Below are 22,541 nucleotides of genomic sequence, written 5' to 3'. Positions count from 1 at the left end.
AATTTTGCAATTCATTTAAATTCTAATTTTATTTGTCACATACACAGTCATAAACAGTATGCAGTGAAATGCTTATACAACCATCCTTGATCTTAAAGAAACTAATATCAATAAGAATCTAAATTATGGAGTATAATAAGAGTATAAAAACAGAAGATTTTAGATGTAAAAATAGAAGTTAAAGATGTAAAAAATCAGAGCAAATATTAACTATTTTTAAACCTTAGATACAAAGAATTAAGCTATAGAAAATCAAATGATTAACTATCATCAATCATCTTTGTTCGTGTAATGATAAAGTTTTGGTAATATAATGCTCCATACTCCTACAGTAATTGACTATCCACTGTTAATTATTTAGTACATTTAAATTAATGTAATTTAGTACAGTTTGGTACTTCATACTTTTAATAAAGAAACATTTTATTATGATATCGGTCTTTTTACTCATCTGCTTGATTTGTGTTTTAGGCATTTTTGCGAGCGTTGGTGGACTTCACTCAAAACGCTTCAGAGAAGAGAAGGCTTTTGGAACTGTGTAGTAAACAAGGATCGGCCGACTACAACAGCTTTGTCAGAGACTCAAGTGTGTGTGTGCTGGATCTCCTTCGGGCCTTCCCATCCTGCTGCCCCCCACTCAGCCTTCTCTTTGGTCAGTAAACATGCAGCTGCTTTTGAAATTGGAATTTGAATGCTTTATACAGTTAGTATCAGAATATGCAGGTTGCATTCTCACTTTTGGCACCAGCAGATGGCAGTAAAACATCATGGGATCAGTGGTTCACGTTTACTCTCATTTTTAAGGTGAAATTGGGTTCTATAACTGCAGGTTTATCCTCCGAAAATAGATTTTTAAACTTCAGAGTAGCTTTGAGACACATTTTAAGGAATAATGATGATAAATTCAGAGATATGAAGTAAAAATTAAACGTATTGTTCACCCAAAACTGAAAATTTCCTCTTCATTTAACTTGTGTTTTCACATTTTTATGAGTTTCTTTTTTTCTTTGCAACACAAATTACATTTTGAAGAATGTTAGAAACAAGTAGCCATGATCAAATATTTTTTTTAAAATCCCCAAAAAATTGCCATTAAAAGCAATGACTACCAGTTTTCAACATTCTTCAAAATATCTGTCCAACAGAAGAGCGAGAACCTACTTAATCGTAAAAGATGTAACAGATGAGATTTTTAAATGTTTTGAATGAATTTTCTTCTGCTGACTAAGATTTACAATAAATTTCACAATTCTCTTACAAAAAATAATTGGCTATTGCGGGTAAGAAAAAAGTTGAATTTAGTTTGGAAAAAAGGAGAAAAAGTTGAATGGTAGTGTACGTTTTGCACACTGTGAAAGAAAATATTGTGCAATGCAAATAGCTTTGATATTTTCTAATATGTAAAAGATAAGGCTGGGCAATTTGGCATTGATTGAACATTTTAACTTGATTATGATTAACAATTATTTTATTTCTTCATTTTAGTTTTTTGCACTCATAGACAAGTTTTGTAATATTTTAATTGAAGGAAAGACACACTCTACAATCTATGTTAGTTATTGAGCATCAACTCTAAATAAACTAAAGTTAAAACCACACATTGTCTACTTGCACTTTTGGAACCAAAATAAATTATTTTCAATGTTTTTCGTATTAAAAGTAGAAAATAAGCAGTATCTTTTCAACATCAAATAAGTCTTTTATATCCTGTAAATAATATTTTAAATGCTGCATCTTTTGGCTCTTCTGTAAACAAATATTTTAATGTAAAAAATAATTTTAATTTAATGGAAAATATTCCGTATCAAGGCATCTCTGGTGCAGCTTTCAATCATTATCAATGTAGTACAAAGTAAGGCTCAAGAATGTGTCCTACATGACTAGAGATCAGATGTGGCTGCAGAAGTATAAATCAGCCTCAGCCTAACAGAGTGAGGTCATGTGATTCCACACACGGTAAATAAAATAAAAGATAATAGAATTATATTTCACATCCAGATAATATTAAATCTGTTTCTACTTTAGTTTTTATTGCATTTTGTTTTTGAAAAATAAAAGCCAAATAATTTTCAATTATCATTTAGCCAACAGAAAAAAGGAGCACTCGTATTCTGACCTGTATATACTAAAATCTGTAAAACAATAGGTGATCATACAAAATGTATTATTTTAAATTATTAGAAATTTCTTGCTGACAAAGGAGTAAAACGTAGTGTGTTGTTACTGGGAGTGTACTGATGCTTTAAATTGGCATCTCATATAATCTCATATATTATACATTTAATCATTAGTCATTTTATATAGTTAGAATAATTCACGATTATTTAGGTGTAAGCCTCCGCTGTGAAATGCTATAAAATCCTCCATCAAGGTGAGAAATGTGCTGTCACCTTGATTTTGAGGAACAGCTGGTAGTGCTGAATTTATTAATGCCTACCATGCTTTAGATACAGAGAACTGCAAAGTAATCATAATACAGTGACCCTTTGCTGATTTATGTGGTCAGTGGATTGTTGCATCGGATGCGTTTGCATGTAAAGTTTTAATCTGTGTGAATATTACTGCAGCTTTGGCAAATTAAGGATTAACAGGGTGATTCTCCACGGCACAGAGATATGCTGGTTCAGCAGTGTTTGACAGCACATTCATATTATTTTCTGAAATCACTCTGCACTGGTCTCTTCTGACAGGAAAATCTTTGTCAATCGTCAGTTTCATCCCAACCTTTCCTGTAATAAAGAGCATTCTTTCCCTAACAAAACACCATGTGCATATTTGATGCATTTGTTTGTAGTGATGAGACGCTGTAATTGCAACAGCTGCTCACTATATTGAATGTTTGATTGAAATTAATTGTTAATATTGAGGACCTTCAGCATTCGCATATGGCGTGCTTGAAATTTACAAATTGTTTCATCTTTTTAGCAAATTAGAGAAAATTGTATGTCAGTTGTTGACTGATGATGCAGATTTTTAAACACTCTATTTGAGCTGAGAAATGGATAACTCGGTTCTTTAAATAAGGAATATTATAAGTGTACAAATATTTTCTTCAAAGCCCACTAAGTAGTAGAGTTTTACTTTGAATTGGACGGAAATTAATAATGCTAGATAAAAGCACTAACTAATAATGGGTGTTTAAATATGTCTTTTTTTAATAGCAAAGAAATAATATATATGAGCAATATCACACGAGTAGCAGTGCGATATGGCTGTATATCGGCACTGGTGGGAGGCGTGCGTTGGCACGAGGCCGCAGGCCTTAGTGTCCCCACCAGTGCCGATATACAGCCATATCGCACTGCTACTCATGTGATATTGCGTTTATACAACAGTTTGACGGCATTGTTGTGTATATAAAAACAAAATCAAACATGAAGAGTCTTAAAAACCCTTTTGTATGAGGAACTACTTTCATCCGGATTCAAATCATAAGCTGACAATTAAACAGTTGAGCGTGCATCTTTTAAACTTTAGATGTGTAGTGTCTGCTTTTTGCTGGTTGTATGTGGGTGGAGTAATACACAAAGGGTAAAGAGGCTGTAGGAGTTCTGATATTGCAGAATATCGCACGGCTATCAGCCAATCAGATTTGAGAACCAGACAGAACTGTTGTATAAATAAATATATCACATGAGTAGCAGTGCGATATGGCTGCATATCTGCACTGGTGCGATACATGCATTGGCACGAGGCCAAGGCTGTCTAAAGCGATGACAAAACAGCTGATTTAGTTCACATTTTAAGATTATAAGACTAAACGTCACATGAAATGCCATTCGTCTACAGAGATATCTCCATACAGTCTATTAAAATCTACAGTATTTCTCTGTCGCAATCGATATATTGTGATTGGTGCCAGGTGTCCTAGCGTTTACACGGAGACTTTTAGGAATGGAAAAAAAAGAGTTTTCGCTCTTCCTATTGGCTTTTATGCATTTCTCCCAAGTGCTGTCGACTACATGCGTGCCAGTCAATAACAGTTGAATAGGCAAAAGGGAAAGAAAAAGTCACTTAATCATCCTTTGCAAAATAAAATGTTACATTATTGAAATAAAAGAATGATACAGTGGTAGAACAACCATCACACATTTCTTAGAGCTCGCCAGAACTGAACTGAGCTTCCATGCAGGCATGCTTCCGTCTCAAAGATAAAACAACCACAGAAGAAGTCCTCTTAAAGGGGACATGACATACAATGCATATCAAACCATAAGCGACCATTACAATGTCACAATTAACCCTGAAAAAAAGCAGCGCAAGAACTTCCAGACTGCTGTTGTGTTTGTAGAAGGAAAAACGCTAAACCAATGCGGGCATTTCTTCTTTCTTTCTGCCAACACAACACATATTCCTGATATGCGAGTTCCATATCTCACACTCAATGCACTACAAATACTATGGTAATGTTATAAATTAGGCATTATAAATTATTTATAAATTACAGCCCTACAACATACAAAAGAGTAGGTAAATAGATAACAGTGTTACATAATTTCACCATATATATGTATGTATGTATGTATGTGTGTGTCTGTCTGTGTGTCTATGTGTGTTAGTTTTAACTTCATTTCTTTTCGGCTTAGTCCCTGTATTAATCAGGGGTTGCCACAGCACAATGAACTGCCGACTTATCCAGCATATATTTTGCACAACAGACATCCTTTCACCTGCAACCCATCACTGGGAAACACCAATACACACCCATTAACACTCATACACTACGGACAATTTAGCCTACCCAATTCACCTGTAGCATATGTCTTTGGACTGTGGGAGAAACTGGAGCACCCAGAGGAAACCCACACACCAACATAGGGAGAACATGCTAACTCCACACAGAAATGCCAACTGACCCAACCGAGGCTCAAACTAGCGACCTTCTTGCTGTGAAGTGACATCACTACCCAAAAGCTCCGCGCTGCCCTGAAGTTTTAACTCTTTTTAAGCTTTTTTTTTTTTGTATTCACATATGTTGCATTGCATTGTAATTCTGTTTCTTGTATAAAGAAGTTAAGTTTAAGTATTCAAATTGTTTTAATAAAACTGAGCTATTCCATATAATATTTAAGATAGTGTAGTTTTTACATTAAGATTAAAGAGCATGGGTCTTTAACTCAATATTTTTAGGGCCACAGTTCTGCACCGTCTTGCTCTAACCCTAATTAAACACACCTGATTCAACTTATCTGTGTTCAACACTACTAGAAACTTAGCAGGTGTGAGTTGAAGCTAAACTGTGCAGAGCTGTGGCCCTCCAGGAATTAAGTTTGAGACCATTTTTATAGAGACTTAAATAATGAGTTAAATCAAAACTATAAATTATATCATGTACTTATCCTTCATTGTTTTTAAACTAATTTGAGTTTCTTTCTTCTGTGTAAAGCCGTGGTCACACTGCACTTTTCACCCCTTAGACTTCCATTAAAACACATACGATTGCGGCTGACTGGAAATGCAAGCTTATGCAACAAGTTTTGTTGTTGTTGCTAGATCAGATAAAGTTACTGCCAGAAGTTAACAAGAATTACTTCCAATAATTATTACATTTCCCACTAACTGTATTTTATTAACGTCTACAACGGTTGTTGCTAGATCAGATATGGTTGCGGATGGAAGTTAACGAAACTTACTTATATTATTTATTAAATTTCCTATTAATTGTATTTTATTTACGTCCACCCCGCTTGTTGCTAGATCAGATAAAATTGCGGCTGAAAGTTAATGAGAATTATTTATAGTAATTATTAAGTTTCCCACCAATTGTATTTTATTAACGTCTACCCCGGTTGTTGCTAGATCAGGTTTGGTTATGGCCGGAAGTTAACGAGAATTATTTGTTTTATTTATTAAATTTCTCAATATTTGTATTTTATTGACGTCTAACCCGGTTGTTGCTATATCAGATATGGTTGCGGCTCAAGGTTAATGAGAATTATTTGTAGTAATTATTAAATTTCCCATTTATTGTATTTTAGGCGATACAGTGGCGCAGTAGGTAGTGCTGTAGCCTCACAGCAAGAAGGTCACTGGTTCGAGGCTCGGCTGGGTCAGCTGGCAAAAAACATGCTGGATAAGTTGGCGGTTCATTCTGCTGTGGTGACCTCAGATTAATAATGGGACTAAGCCGACAAGAAAATGAATGAATGGTATTTAATTCATTTTTACCCCGGTTGTTGCTAGATCAGATATGGTTGCGTCCTGAAGTTAACGAGAATTATTTATATTATTTAATTTTGCATTAACTGTATATTACTACCATCCACTCCATCTCTAAATACAATCATTACTCATTACTGTAATGTAAAAACAGTAGTTGTACCTTGCATCATTTATTACCTTGCATGTTATTAAATTACCCAATAAATAGTTTTTTTTAATGTCTATTCCCAACTGTCACAGTACTGTAAAAATATTAATTATTTTTATACAGTGTCATAAAAATGATGCTATATTGATGTGTGTATGCGCAGCTGTATCCTATAGTATCTAGACTCTATCAGCACGTTTCGCTGAAGTCAAAAGTTCAAGCTTGGTAAACTTGCATCACGTGATTGCCCAAGACCAATAGAAGATCAAAACATAACCTCTCTGGGCAGAAATTAAAAATATGGAGCATTCACTCGCTTTTATCAATGTCTAATCATCTTGTTTATTCCCACTGCCATTTCACAGTGCCAAACAACAGAATTTGGCAAGCTCAAATGCTAGTGTGACCACAGCATTACCTGCAAAATCACATCACGTGATGGCGTGAGACTAATAAAAGATCAAAACCTGTCCTCTCTGTACAGAAATTTAAAACATGGAATAATCGCTCACTTTTATCAATGTCTAATCACATTGTTTAATCCTGCCCATTTTTGCAGTGCCGCAGGCAGAACTTCCCAAGCACAAACCACAGCTTAACACAAACAAAGATATTTGCAAAACACTAAATATTTATGTTAACTGAGTTGACACATACTTTCTCAAAAATTGAACCATTTTTCCTTCTATGGATGTCCTATACTTGCTTTTCTGTCCTAAAAATTTGCTGTAATGAAACATTGTGTTGTGAATTGAGCTATTCTGAGAAATTAGCCCTCATTCAGTCCACAGATGAAACTCTAAAGACTTGTGTAAAAGCGAAACTCGAGCCCCAGGGGAACAACCTCAAGGTCAAAAAAGCATCTCCATCTCTGATCTCTCCTCTGCTTCATTACAGAACACTTGCCAAAGCTTCAACCCCGAGCCTACTCCGCCGCCAGGTAAAGAGACCTCTTTTAAAACACCTGCGCTTTATATTGGGGCACACAAATTAAAGTGGAGACATATCCAGGTTTTAGGTCATTATTTCTGTCTGCATCCTGCTTTGATGTCACACGGTTTTATTGTAGACAGATGTGATTTCAGTGTCAGTCGACGATACTCTATTTATCATGATCAAAGTAAGCCGCATTTTAAAACCGCCTGCCACTTTTATTTGTTTTCAGCTCTTGTATTTGGCTTGTAAGTGGTCTGGCATCTACACTAATGTCTTATGTTCGCTACGCTGATGCTGGTATAATAACACCGAAACATTAGGGCTCTGAAATATTAAAGTCCGGTCAGCAGGGCTCCCCAGGGTCTTATACGGGCAGGCCATTAAGAGGGAGATAATGAGGTCCACCGGCTTGCTCATGTTCAGGGTTGGTTCTGGATTGTTAGCGCTTAGCCTCTTATTTTCGTTTGCGTTCCACAGCTCCAGCCTTCAGCACCCGGGGAAAGTTCATTTGGTGTTCAATGTTGTGGAGTTCCCAGCACGTCCCGAGCATCCGGCGAGGAAGGGGTTGTGTACGGGCTGGCTGGTCGATCACGTCTCCTCAATCTTGGAGCCTCATGGGACGGCACTGGCTTCAGAGCGTCCAGGCACATCAGCCCTGCCGAAGGTTAGCACTGTAGACAACACACATTAGCGGAGCCCGCTCACCTTCAAATTAGCTTCTCACAGTCCCTGGGAGGATTTGGGACGAATTGGGTTGTTTGATTTGAGGTAAAAGGTAAACAAAAATAAGCTTTGAAGAATGTGGACTAATCCTTGCAGCACAACAATAATTAATCATACTAATAATCATAGGACTAAAGATGGTGGTTTAGATGCTATCAGTTAAATGTGTGGAAGTGTTTTTTTTTTTAGTCAAGGCAAGATGCTGCAGGGGATTGGCATAGAAACTAATATTTATCACTTTGCTCCCACAGTTAATTGATTGCATTTGCAAATATATCTTAAAATACACAAACTCTATTATTTAAGGAAATTTGCGCTAATTTGCATACAACTAATGCAAATCAGATTATTTAAAAAAAAACATTTTAAATGTTTTTAAATGTAAAAACATTCACTTTGTTTTTTATCACTATCACTTGGAGCTGTACAATTAATCGAAATTCAGTTTCAAATTTTAATTTTGGCTTCTAACAATTATGAAAAACATTAATCGAGATAAATGATTATTGAATCATATATCGCCCCCTTTCCAGTTGTACACATTTGTTGCTTTGCAAAGCTCAGTTTCACATGAAAATTACTAAAAGCATGTACTGTAATGTAACTTGGCAGCACGGGATGCGCATCATTCATTGATGTACATTCGAATCATTCATGTTTTTAAAAGCATGAAAGAGATCGCATGCTGTTGTGTGTGTGTATGCGCTCACAGTCAGAGACGAGCAGAACACACACATCTAAAGCCATCTTAATGTGAGCGGTTTAATGGTCAAATACATGCACATTTGTGTCAACGCTGTGTTTAGTGATTCTTCATATTAACCCTCATTTATGTAATAACAAGTTGAGAATCAAAAGACATGTGAAAGTGAAACCATAAATCAGAACCGTACTGCTCTTAAAGTGACAGGTTGTTTAAAAAAAAAAAAAAATTATAGGAGGGTGAATAATTCTGACTTCCAACAGTACTTCATTTTGAATAATCGTAATTACAATTATGACCAAAATAATTGTAATTATGATTTTTCCATAATTGAGCAGCCCTACTGTAATTTTGAAAGTACTGTAAATAGACAAAAAATATATAAACTATGTGTGTGTGTGTGTGTGTGTGTGTGTGTGTGTGTGTGTGTATATATATATATATATATATATTTTGGTGCTGTCAATCGATTAAAAAAAATTTTACTAATTAATGTATGTATGTATTTTTTTTTTAAATTAATCGCGATTAATCGCATTTAAAATACTGAAACTTGTAATGTTGGCTATTCAAATGTAAAATTAATGTAAACGCAAGACAAAAACTATTTCAATTCAAAATATAATTGTTTATAAGAATCAAAATAAAAAAAAATAATTGTTTAATAGAATTTTTGTTTAACTTGTAACACAGATTTCTTCATGTAAACAACATACCCACAATAAACCATCAAGATCCTGGCTTGACAGCCATATTTATTAAAGAAATTAAAACACAGGCATATTAATGACATTTAAATTTCAAAACAATCAATGCCAATAAAGAAAACATTGATATCCATGTTGGATTCTAAGTGGACTGCAAAAAGATGCCAAAATACAGGAATTGCAGATATGGAAAATGAAAAATTATAATAATAAACTATAGAATAGAAACTGTTGCACTCATTGTAAAGTTTTATTGCTGTGAGTTGAGAACATTAGATATAGAGTAGAAACAATTTTTCTTAATCCTCCCGCATCCATCCTAGCTCTTCAGGTAGCCTATGTCGCACGCAACTCACGCCCACCGTCCTTCAGGTACGTCTCGCGCGCACACGCCCCTACTCAGATACGTCGCTCACTCCACCCCTGACACCCCTCAACGGGCCTGACACAGACACACACACAGACACACACACAACGCGCTGCAGACGTTTTGGCCCCAACGGCCTTCCATACTGGAGCGACTCCCCTCAGATTCAATACGCATGATCACGTTCATTAAATTTGCTAAGCGTCCTAAACTAAGCGTCCAAAAGTATTACTGTATTTCACAAGGATTCTGACACAACAACGCGAAGCATACGCTTTCGTTGCGTTTAATGAGGAAACACGCTAAACTTGGAGGGCTCATGCTGAAAGGCAGAGTAATGCCCTGTCTTTGACAGCTCGCGACTTCACCAGACTTTCTGAGTACATTCACATAAGACACCAATACTCCGATTTTAATATGATTAAGATTATACTCTTATTAAAATTCTACCGTATAGCCTAAGCAGTGATTTTATTACCTTAAAGGAACACAGAGTCACGAAATGCGGAGGATTTTCTTTCTGTTCGCCATGTGGTATCAACTTACAACAGAAGTCGAAAGTGAAAAATGAAACACCCAAAATTGCATGAATCTTTGGAGAGCCTGGTGATGCGACTAATTGTTTTATACTGAAACTTGCCTTCAAAAAGTGCTTCCTTGGTCTTATTCACATTTATTGCATTGTAAACACACGTCCACCACAACAGGAAGAAAAAAAACCTGCAACTGTGTTAATTGCGGTAATTTTTTTTAACACGTTAATTATTTAAAATTAATTGCATGCGTTAACGCACTAATTTTGACAGCGCTAATATATATATATATATATATATATATATATATATATATATATATATATATATATATATATATATATATATATATATTAGTTTAACTTTTTTGTGAAATAAAATGTAGAATCAAGGCAAGGCAAGTTTATTTATATAGCACATTTCATAAAATTGAATAAAATAATTTTTAAAAAATCGATAAAAGGGGACAAAAGAAACGCTTAATGTCTTTTCTTTCCATTAGTCTGAAAACAACAACTACAAAACACTTTATTAGAAGTCAAAAACCCAACATCTCAAAATAGACAATGTTTGTTTTTGTAAAAGAAAATAGTTTCTGCCTACAACCTTAAATGGATGTTATGTGGGGGATTTGAGACTATAGATGTCCCATCTGCACTTAAAATTGATTGTATCTAAATGTCACATTCAGGTACATGTCAGAGCTCGTCCCAGCAGCACCTTCCACTTACCATCCGACCCCTGTGTTCCTGTAGTCATGGTTGGACCTGGGACTGGTGTTGCACCTTTTATTGGATTTCTCCAACAGAGGTACGTTCAGGAGTTTTTTTTAAACTATGCTTTTTACCCCCTTCACCCTTTTGTTTTGTTGACTCTGTAACTGTATTATTTTCTTAATGTTTTATTTATTTATTGTAGTTGCCAGGATATTTAATAGTCATTGTTGTGCAATGGGATAACATTTTTGCACAGATATCAAAATCGGGCCTGATAAAACAATAAGCGGAAAAATTATGTTAATGTAACGGCCATTAAGGTAACTTGAAAATGCTAACCAATCACTGCTAAATGCTACTGAAAGTAATGATCAAATTCTGAAACAAACACACAAAATGAGTAATTATTGTGTTAATGAAAATCAAGTAGACGAGTATAAAAAAAGTAGACATTGAATCATAAATTCACCTTATTCGTTTAAAGGATTTGTTCATTTATTCAGCAATGAAGTAAAGCACTCCTTACTTGAATGGCATTGAATCATTGGCTCACTCAGTTAATTCAATACAACTGATTCAGTCAGAAAGAAACACTGTGTTGATCAGAAATGAACAAACTAGAAATTATATATACAGTTAAAGTCAGAATTATTAGCCCCCCCCCCTGCTAGAATAAAAGCAGTTTTAATTAATTTTTAGTTTTTAAATTTTAAATTTCATTTAAAAATAATTTTAAGGTCAAAATTATTAGCCCTTTGTTTTCTAATAGTCTACAGAACAAACCATCGTTATACAGTAACTTGTCTAATTACCCTATCCTGCCTAGTTAACCTAATTAACCTAGTTAAGCCTTTAAATGTCACTTTAAGCTGTATAGAAGTGTCTTGAAAAATATCTAGTCAAACATAATGTATTGTCATCATGGCAAAGATAAAATAAATCAGTTATTAGAAATGAGTTATAAAAACTATTAATTTGGAATGTGTTGGAAAAAAATCTGCTCTCTGTTAAACAGACATTTGGGAAAAAAATAAACAGGGGGGCTCATAATTCAGGGGGGCTACTGATTCTGACTTCAACTATTATATTTTAATGTAGGCTTGTCAAGGTTTGAGACGTGCTTAGGCTTTGGAGTAAGTGCATGAAAATGTGATTGTACTGCTTTCATAAGTCAATGTTATTAAATAGGTAATACTACTGAACTATTTAAAAAAAATGGCACATTTAAAAAAGCAAGAAAATTATTTTTAGGAGACTAAATGACTAATTCTATGTTGGGCTTGGGACAAAGATGCCATCAAATTTTTCTAGTTTTCTAAAGAATTGTAACAAACAGCATCTGATATTTATCATGTGAGTTCTGGAAAAGTTTGAAAATGCACCTAAAAGTGCTTGAAAACTGTCTAAATTTGACCTTGAAACGTGTTCGAACCCTGTATAAAACATAGTTGAAGTCAAAATTATTAGCCCTTCTGTGAATTTAATTTTCTTAAATTCCCACGCATGCACAAATCCGGAGAAATTCTTATTTGTTTATTTTGGTTAGAATAAAAGCAGTTACTAATTAAAAAAAAAAAAACATTTAAGGTCATTATTTTTATCCCTTTAAGCAAATTTTTATATTGGTTACAAAACCAGCCATCGTTATACAGTGAATTGCATAATTACCATAGGCTGATATATATACTTCTGTGTCAAACGGATGCGTATGCTCTGGCACTGCCTGCGTGTGGATGCATAGCCCTCGCTGTGGCTGTCTGCGTTGCTGATGTGCACCTCACAAAAAAATGTAACTACCATTGCAACAATGATGAGTGTGGGCGGGACCGAGAGCCGCATGAACCCGATGGAGTAAGTGTTTACAAGTGTGGAGCAGCGTGAAGAAGCTCCAGATGCAGACTTTGGTTTTGTGTTTATCTTATGATTAAAGTTGTACACGTTTGCTGATTCCTGCCTCAAAATAAGCAAATTTGAGCTACTTTTACATTAAGGTTGCGTTCACCAGTAGAGAAACTCGACACAGAGAAACATAAACACCTACTGCCAGCTAGCGTTTTGGAAGTGTTATTGCAAGGACACACACATCGCGCAGAAATATAAATGTACGACAACATGCAAGGGATGCGCCATGGGTCACGCCAATCACTCGGTGCAGAAGTTTAAACCAGCCTTTAACTTGCATAATCAGCCCTGCTAAGCCTTTAAATTGCACTTTAAACTGAATACTACTGTCTTAAAAAATATCTAAGAAAGTATTATGTACTGGCAAAAATGAAAGAAATTAGTTATTAGAAATGAACTATTAAATTACCTATTATGTTTAGAAATGTGTTGAAAAACAGTCTTCTTTCCATTAAACAAAAATTGAGGGAAATATACAGGGTCTAATAATTCAGGATGGCTGATAATTCTGACTTCAACTGTATATCAATTTTTATTTAAATGAACTGTTAGAAATATCAATGCACTTGTGATCTATAGGACAAAAACAGCCATCATGTAATATTGCTGGTCTATATCATATGATATAAATATTAAATGTAGAAAAATAAACCAGGTTTTAAAAGCGGAAAGAAGTTTATCGATTTTGATTCGCAAAAGCGGCATAAAAACAGCTCTAGGGTGATGAGGATAAATCCAGATAGGTTGAGGGAAGAAGAGAAAGTGTAAATGTGTTATTGACCTGCTTGCTGCCACATTATCTGTGAGGCCTAATAGTGTTTCTGAAGACCCTGGTGTTACAATGAAGAAGGGCATAAATTCAGGATGTGGTTGTAAAGGTGTCTTGTGGAGGCCTGTCATCTCGGTGTGCGTGATTTATACCCTGTGCCAAAGGCCTATGAAGAGTGACACTCCAGGACTACATATGAATGAAGCCGTCTGCCCTGGCGCAGGGTTAGATGGTGATGGGATTCCTGCTGTGTGTGTGTGTGTGTGTGTGTGTGTGTGTGTACACCAATAGTTTGTAAGTGTCATGAGGGCCACAGGTAATCACAGGGGTGAATGTCCGAGCCAAGCACGCTTGATGAATGTCGGGAGGGTGATGAGAGTGGGATGAGACATTAATGATGAATGACAAAAGTTGTCCTCAAACATCACATCACCTTTCAAACCATCAAGGTCGAGTTATGCAGTTGAATGTGTTTGTTTGGCTCCAGGCCATGCATTTGTAACAGATTTGTTTATTAATTATTTCTTGGTGCATTAGTTATATTGGTAGTATGACTATTATTCCCCTGGACTGTGTATATAAATCATTATATTAGTATGTTAGTGTTATTATCGGTACTATTATTATTACACACACATACATATAATTGAAGTCAAATTGATTAACCCTCCTGTGATATGTTGATTCTTTTTTTAAATAATTCCCAACAGAGAGATTTTTTTTCCAACACATTTTTAACTTGGTTTTAATAACTAATTTCTTGTTTTTTTGCCATGGCAAGAGTACATCATATTTTTTAGTTATTTTGCAAGAAAGTATTCAGCTTAAAATGCAATATAAGAATTTTTAGGTTGCAATTTAAATATAATTGTCATTGTCCTTAAAAAAGCGAAAAAAAAAGAGAAAAAAGGGAAAACTGCTTTCATTCCAGGCAAATTTGACAAAATACAAACTTCACAGTAGTGCTAATAATTTTGACATTAACTGTATATATAAAACCATAATGTGTTAAATATTAAAAAACTAGATTAGAAGATAATTTAGCAGCAGAAGTAATTTTTGATATTTAATATAGATAAATAAATGTAAACATTAAAATATAAAATGTAAACATTATAAATTTAAGTATTTAGTTGGGAGCAAATAAAAAATGTATAGCTATAAACTTTAAAAAAAGACACAAATTTGTTTATGAAAAGCTAACTATAGAAGCAAATGCATTTAAGTTATTTTAATTTAAATGTATAGCAGTTTTAGTTTTTGAGCCAACAACATATGATGAATGGGATAGAACAAGATAGACTATACATATTTATTTTTATTATAATACAAAAAGCTCCAATTTAGAAGGGCGCATACAAATAAACAGCAAGTCATTTATTTATTTATTTAAATTATAATTTAATATTTAAGAAATATTATTTTTGAAAAACATACTCCAGTAATCTAAAACAGCTTTTGTTTTTATGTGCATGTACTACACATGAAGCAAGACTGCACACTGATGCAACAGCTTTAAATCTAACAATATTGTGATATGTTTGAGTCTTAAATTATGACAAACTGTGTTTATCATCTAGTAGCCAAATATTGCAAACAGGTGTAAATCTAAAGGATTTGGATTTGATTCTTTTAAAATGGAATTCATCCATCCATTCATTCATTCATTAATTTTCTGTCAGCTTGGTCTCTATTTCAGAGGTTGAAATATTCCATATTCTAGTATATGTTTTCTGCAGTGGTGTCCTTTCAGCCGCAATCCAGTATTAGGGAAACACCCATACACGCACTCATTCACACACTACAGACAATTTAGTTTACCCAGTTCACCTACAGCACGTCTTTGGACTGTGGGAGAAACTGGAGCACCCGGAGGAAACCCACACAAACACTGGGAAAACATGCAAACTCCTCACAGAAACACCAACTGGCCCAGCTGAGACCAGAACCAGTGACTTTCTTGGATACCGTACTGCCTAAAATACATTTAAAAGCATCAAATCAAAATCCTTTAAGAAAAGTTTAGTTCGGTAAAGTTCGTTATAATGCATGTTGCATGCTTGGTTGTAAGAGAATTATATACAAGCAATTTGCACATTTACAAAAGCATTTTCCTAGACATAATCATGCACAATTGTGTAATGAATACAAGACGGATTAGTCATGGACGTGCAGGTTTACCATCAGCATTAGCTGTTGAACTTTGTTTTCTTGCGCTTAAGATTCTCCTAAATACAGCTACCCTTGATGCCAGCCTTCAATTAAAGATAACGATCACTATTCTGTCAGCAGGACATTGTTTGTGTCACAAAGCTCAGTGTTTCCTCTTTAGGAGCAAACAGCATGGGATGCTTCGATTTTCCTCATCTGTAAATCAATGGCAGCAGGCAGACAGCCGGAAATGTATTGTGCTGTGGAGAAAGTGGGAGAATCTCACAAAAGGTCAAAACCAATTCATCTGTTTGCCGGCTGCCACTGAGTTTTAGGAGGAGAGCACTCAACACTAAAAATAAGAACATTTATTACATTTAGAAGTACAAAATTAAAGGACATGATTTTGAAGGATTTTTACCATCCAATGTTTACCAGGAGGGTTAATTTGCATAAGTATTGTTGATGTTTCCGACACCTTAGCACCGGTGCAACTGCATTGAAACACCAAAGCGGAACAACGCTTACCTGTTGTTTGTTGATACACTAATACAAAAATATATAATCTGGTAGTTCATTCAAAATTTAGTAAGTGATTAACCCTCAACTTTTAAATAGTATTGATTGGCTTTTCTGAAGTCGTTGTTTTTGTTTTGAAGCCGTTTTATTGAATCACTGATTTCATGATACATGTATACATTTTTTAAAGTCCTTCTACATCTTGCATTGTTCATTTGTGTTATTTATTGTATGACTGTGGGGCATTTAGATGACAATGTTTTAGCCAAAACCAGGAAACTTTTTATGCTTTCTCCCTGTTTGTTTACACGAGTTTCAACAAGGTAAAACTCATGCCTAGTTTTCACATGTGTACATGTGGATTGTTTTAAAAATCTTTATATGTAAATGTGAAAATTTTTTTTGTTACAACATTTCTGTTTTTGGCTACGCCATTATTGTGTAAATGTAACTGATCCGCCTTCCTGTGTATTCTGGCTCAAGGAATTATAACATTTGTGCTATTTTACTTGTGACTATTGAATTTCTGTACCTGAATAATACTAGACTCCACAGTAAACCATAAAGCAGTGTTTATTTCCTATGTATTATTGTTCTATTAAAATTTGTCTATCGCTTGTAATTTATTTATATTTCATACAGTTGCAAAATACCAAAATTCCTCTAAAATATGAATTCTTCATAAAGCTGTTCAAGTCATTGGTGAAATTGTATTCATATTCAGGCCGGTAGCCGGAGGGTGTTCTGGTGGTTAGGAAGACCCACCTCTCAATGACAAAGGTCCAGAATTTGTCCTATTTATGAGCTCATTTGTCCTATTTTGACTGCTACACCATCATAAATTGTGAAAATAACTCTAAATATTAAAAACTAAATGTGAAAAACACTTTGACCAAGCCAAGGCATCTGTTGACCAACACATCAGTGTGACTTCAGCTAATCAGTAAGCAAACTCGTATTAGTTTTTTATTATTAAAATCCCCAAATTCTGACTAAGGAAAGTTGAATGTGCTGGCCAGTTTGTTATTTGCCTAATAAATTACAATAGGCCACAGTTTTTAATTTAATTCAACAGATCCCTTTTTTTCTAATGAAACACAATTTAATCTATTTGTATTTTAAAGATTAGTATTTATTCATATTTCTTTATTCTAAATTTTTAGGAAATATTTTGGTACATCAAAAGTGTGGTTATAATGACCATCCGACAAGCTAATCCAGCTTAAAATGTCACTAAAATGCAGTATTATAACCTCATAATTAAATAGAAAATGAGGGAAATAACTGCAAAAAAGAAAAAACAACAGAAGCACCTTTTTCACCAGGCTGGCTACGGGCCTAATATTGCAATATATGTCACAGAAAATCTAAATATGTCAGTTTTATTTCCAATATCATGCAGTAAAGAAAAAATAAATTCACATGTCTAAACTGAGTCTCTATAGCAATTTTTTTTTCATAATGCATGAAGAAATTCAAATGTTTTAGAAAAATAGTAAAAGGCTTTGTTTCATGTCAGAAGCAACTGTTCTGACTTTTCTGTCAGTGTGCTGACTGTGTCGCCTTGGCTTTGTGTTTGCGTGGGTGTTTTTTTTTTTTTTTGTCCAATGATTAAGAAACTGGACGAGTAGTTTGATCTGTGTGAAAGTTGGCATGGTATATGACAGAAATATTTTATATAGTATACTTTATCACACTTTACTGGTTTGTACTTTGACGGGCTGTCTTCTCTAGGTATGAAGCCCTTTCGAAGTTAAACAATAAAAATTTTTTTTCATTGTTATTACACCACTGCAGTGCCTTGGAATGCACAGCTGTGTTTGATGTGTGACAATTTCAGTTGAAACAAAAGACTGATGGTACGATTAAGCAGCTCCACCTCCTTTAAAAAAGGGAGCCAAAACTTCCAATCAGTTGTTGAGCTAATGTTCATCTGACTTATGACAGCCTCGGTCTATAATAGCAATGCTGAGTCAAGTTTTTATTTTTATGTTTTATATGTATTTAACTTTAGACACTAGTTGACTGTTTGCTGGCTATGTATATGTTTGTGTGCAATGTATTTTCCTTTATATATGATTATATATATGAATATACTTGTGTGTTGTGTTTCAGCATCCTGAATTTTATTGGTTTCTCCTTTTATCATTCAGGCTATTTAATATTTGCAAGATTTTACACAATTTATCAGACACGCAATTATGTGTAAATGTTTGACTAATTTCAGATTCTAGGGAGCAAGTTCATGGTCATGGTTTTTATTTTTATAAAAACGTCTAACTTTATTATTTACATATTGGTACTAAAACCCCAAATACTTACATTTTGATTTCAGGGGTACTTTAATATTGACACACTAAATTTCCTAGATTGCTTTACAGATTTTTTTTTTTAGCAAGGCCTTGGCAATCACCAAGAACTCTGTAACAACCACAGTGCATTAAATTCCCTTAGAACACCTTACTGAATGTTTAGCAATGCTTTGGCAGGCACCCAAAACACTCACATTTTCGCTAGGAAAAGTAAAACTGTGGTTAACTGTTATAAAGGGGTATAAAAAGCTTTTCCACATCTGTTTCTTTGTTCACTTCCTTTTCATTGTTCAGATTTTGAGCATAGAACAAGGGTCAACATTTTTTTATTCTGAGTGACTACAATGGGCTCTGAGGTTACAGCCAGCATTTTGCCTTCATAATGCTACGGATATTTTAAAAAGAGAGTGAGGAGGATTACATAGTATACTGATTTATTAAGGTGAATGTTCAGGGTGGGCTACTGACTCGCTTTCATTGTACTTATGAAAAGGTACCAGCTATTGCACTAGCTGCTGTTCTAGCCGTCTGCAGGCTGTAATTTCTTTTAGGGATGCGGATATGTCGTCCTTGCTGTCGCAGTACAGTTGATTTGTATTCAGGTTGGGAACAGGTCTGCATGGTGTTACAAAATAGAATCCAGGTTTTTCATATTGGTACCGGCCCCTCTGGGGCAGCATAAAGCCCCACTAAAGCTAGTTTATTGAAGCCCATTTCCAGATTGGATATTGAACTCCCAGATGCTAATGGGTCTGCTGTGGACCCTCTGTTTGTTCAAATGCCAAACTCAGTTGAGCCAAGCTTTGAGCAGGTGGGCGGGACCCATAGTAGTATAAAAACATTAACCCTGACACGCAAAATATCATTTTCAGAAGAGATGGCCAGTGGGGAAATGGATGAGGCTGTGTTTGTCAATGTTTTTAATTTAAATATCTTTTCAAGACAATGCATAAAGTAATTACTTTCAATGAAAATCATTTCCCATACATTTTCTTAATAAGTAGATACATTTTAAATTAGTAATAAATGTAAGAATTGTGAGCATCTATTGAGGTGAGAAGTAGTTGTAAATGTGGCTGTGGGTATAAAGTCAAAATTGTAATGTATGATAATGTTGTGAAAAATGGTTGCGTCTGCGAGGTTTAAAGACATGATTTTTAATTAAAGGGTCATGAAACACCCCTCTTTCAGTTCAAGTGTCTTTCAGAATGTAAAAAAAAAAACCCTGAAACTTAAATGTTCTTGGAGAACTGTGAGCAGAAAATATGGGTATGGCTGGGCAAAGTAAGGAATAAAGAGGGGCATGAGCAACTTTTATCTTTCAGTGGCCCATACTGACTTTGACTAAAAATCAGGTAAAAATGCAAGATTTTATATTTAGTGAGTGCTAATTCTTAAATTTAGACACAAAGGTGCGCCTAAATTAAAGGGACAGAAAAATCAATTGAGACAATAGAATGTGTGGAAAGTTGTGTTTTAGGGTGCTTTCACACCTGTGAATTGATTCAGTTGTTCCGAAACAGAGATTACAATTGTTACATTGTTGCTCTTTGCTCTTGGAGCAGTTCGCTTTCAGACTGCTAAGTTTCTAATCAGACCAAAAGAGCTAAAACAAGTCACGTGCGGGTAAACCCTCCTCACATTGGTCAGAGTGTCAGGGTTTATTTTACAGCGTCCCACTAAGCTGTCAGGAGAGGTGGGGGTTTGATGGTGATTGACAGGGTGCACGCGCTATGTGTCTGAGGAGAGATGCGGTGGGGAGGGGTGAGAAGGGTGCGCGACATAGCCTATTTAAGGACCCGGAGGGAGAGGCGAGATTACCGGGAGATCATCACTCATTTGCGGGCATCCTGAGACTCGTGAAACTTCCCGCCATACTCGTAATTCCCCCTTCATATAGCCGTAAGCCTATTACATATCCATAAAACACTTTGATATAACTGCGCTCGGATCGGATCGCTTTCTCACTGCAATGGAACCGCTCCAGGGTTTGTTTCAATCGAGCCGAGACCACCTCATTCAAGCGATCTCTGATGCGATTACTTTGGCGCGGAACAGAGCGCGATTTCCCTGTTCACATATGCCAAACGAACCGCGCTAACTGGGCAATCGAGTGCTCCAGTTTTCCAGACAGTCCAAAGACATGCTACATAGGTGAACTGGATAAACTTAATTGCCCGTAGTGTGTGAATGAGAGAGAGTTTGGCTGTTTTTCTCTGAGGGTTGTACTGTCAATGCTGGGTTGCGGCTATATAAAACAATTGCAATTGACTAATTGATTCAGTTCACTGTGGCGAACCCTGACAAAGCAGGGAATAGACCAAAGTGAAGCAAATGAGTGAGTGAGACGGGAAGAATCAGTTGTAAATGATAAGGTTGAAGTTTTCAGTAAAAGTCAAAATTGTGAAGTATATAGTCACGATTGTAATTTGTAGTCAGTAGGAGACAAACTCACCGGCCACTTCATCAGGTACACTTTACTAGTACCGAGTTGGACCCCCTTTTGCCTCAATCTTTCATGTTATAGTTTTAACAAGATATTAGAAATATTCCTCAGAGATTTTGGTCCATATTGACATGATAGCATCACAAAGTTGCTGCAGATTTGTCGGCTGCACATCCGTGATGCAAATCTCCCATTCCACCACATCTCAAAGGTGCTCTATTGTATTAAGATCTAGTGACTGTGGAGGCTATTAGAGTACAGTGAACTCATTTTCATGTTCAAGAAACCAGTCTAAGATGATTTGTGCTTTATGATACGGCATGTTATCATGCTGAAAGTATCCATCAGAAGATGGGTACACTGTGGTCATAAAGGGATGGACATGGTCAGCAACAATATTCAGGTAGGCTATGGCATTGACATGATGCCCAAAGTGTGCCAAGAAAATATACCCCACACCATTACACCACCACCAGTAGCCTGAACCTTTGATACAAGGCAGGAGGGATCTAGGCTTTCACGTTGTTGATGATAAATTCTGACCCTATCATGTCGCAGCTGAAATCGAGACTCATCAGACCAGGCAACGTGTTTCCAATTTTCCATAGTCCAATTTTGGTGAGCCTGTGTGAATTGTAGTCTTAGTTTCCTGTTCTTAGCTGACAGGAATGGCACCCGGTTTGCACTTCTGCTGCTGTAGCCCATCTGCCTCAAGGTTGGACGTGTTGTGCGTTCAGAGATGCTCTTCTGCATTCCTCGGTTGTAACGAGTGGTTATTTGAGTTACTGTTGCCTTTCTATCAACTCGAGCCAGTCTGGCCATTCTCCCCTGACCTCTGGCATCAACAAGGCATTTGCACCAACAGAACTGCTGCTCACTGGATATTTTTTCTTTTTCAAACCCTTCACTGTCATCCCTAGAGATGGTTGTGCGTAAAAATCCTAGTAGATCAGCAGTTTCTGAAATACTCAGACCAACCCGTCTGCCATCAACAAAAATGCCACATTCACAGTCATTTAAATCACCTTTTTTCCCAATTCTGATACTCTGTTTTGAGCTGCAGCAGATCGTCTTGACCATGTCTACATGCCTAAATGCATTGAGTTGCTGCCATGTGATTGGCTGATTAGAAATTTGCCTTGATGAGGAGTTGAACAGGTGTAACTAATAAAGTTTCAGTTGTAATGTGTAATGTCTCTATTGTGAGAAATGGTTATAATTAAAGTGTGAAGCCGCAGTTGCGATAATGGCTGCAAATATGACAATTGTGAGAGAGCCACAGCTGTGTGGTTTAAAGATTTGGGATTGGAGAGTTACTGGTTATATTTGAAGCGATTAATGCTTAAAGTTATTCCATTGTTTTTTCTTTGATTTTGTTAGCACTTACACAGTGTTGGTTGCTTCGTAACAGACCTGGGAGTGTATTGTCAAGTTTGAAGGCACAGTT

General features: G+C 35.6%; 1 protein-coding gene across 5 annotated transcripts in view; it reads left to right on the top strand.

The window, feature by feature from the left end:
* The window catches only part of mtrr (5-methyltetrahydrofolate-homocysteine methyltransferase reductase), a 50,716-nt gene that overhangs the window by 8,473 nt on the left and 19,702 nt on the right, over positions 1-22,541 (top strand). For 4 of the 5 annotated variants that reach the window (NM_001386530.1, XM_087308748.1, XM_087308747.1 and 1 more), the window contains 4 exon segments: positions 472-652; positions 7,208-7,250; positions 7,724-7,910; positions 10,971-11,089. In NM_001386530.1, coding sequence (NP_001373459.1) covers positions 472-652; positions 7,208-7,250; positions 7,724-7,910; positions 10,971-11,089 — 530 coding nt within the window. 5 annotated transcript variants of the gene reach the window in all.

This window comes from Danio rerio, chromosome 24 (assembly GCF_052040795.2).
Source record: "Danio rerio strain M-AB ecotype USA chromosome 24, GRCz13ab, whole genome shotgun sequence".
Taxonomy (NCBI): domain Eukaryota; kingdom Metazoa; phylum Chordata; class Actinopteri; order Cypriniformes; family Danionidae; genus Danio; species Danio rerio.
The sequence above is the reverse complement of the archived record's forward strand: the minus strand, read 5'-3'. Positions and strand labels throughout refer to the sequence as shown.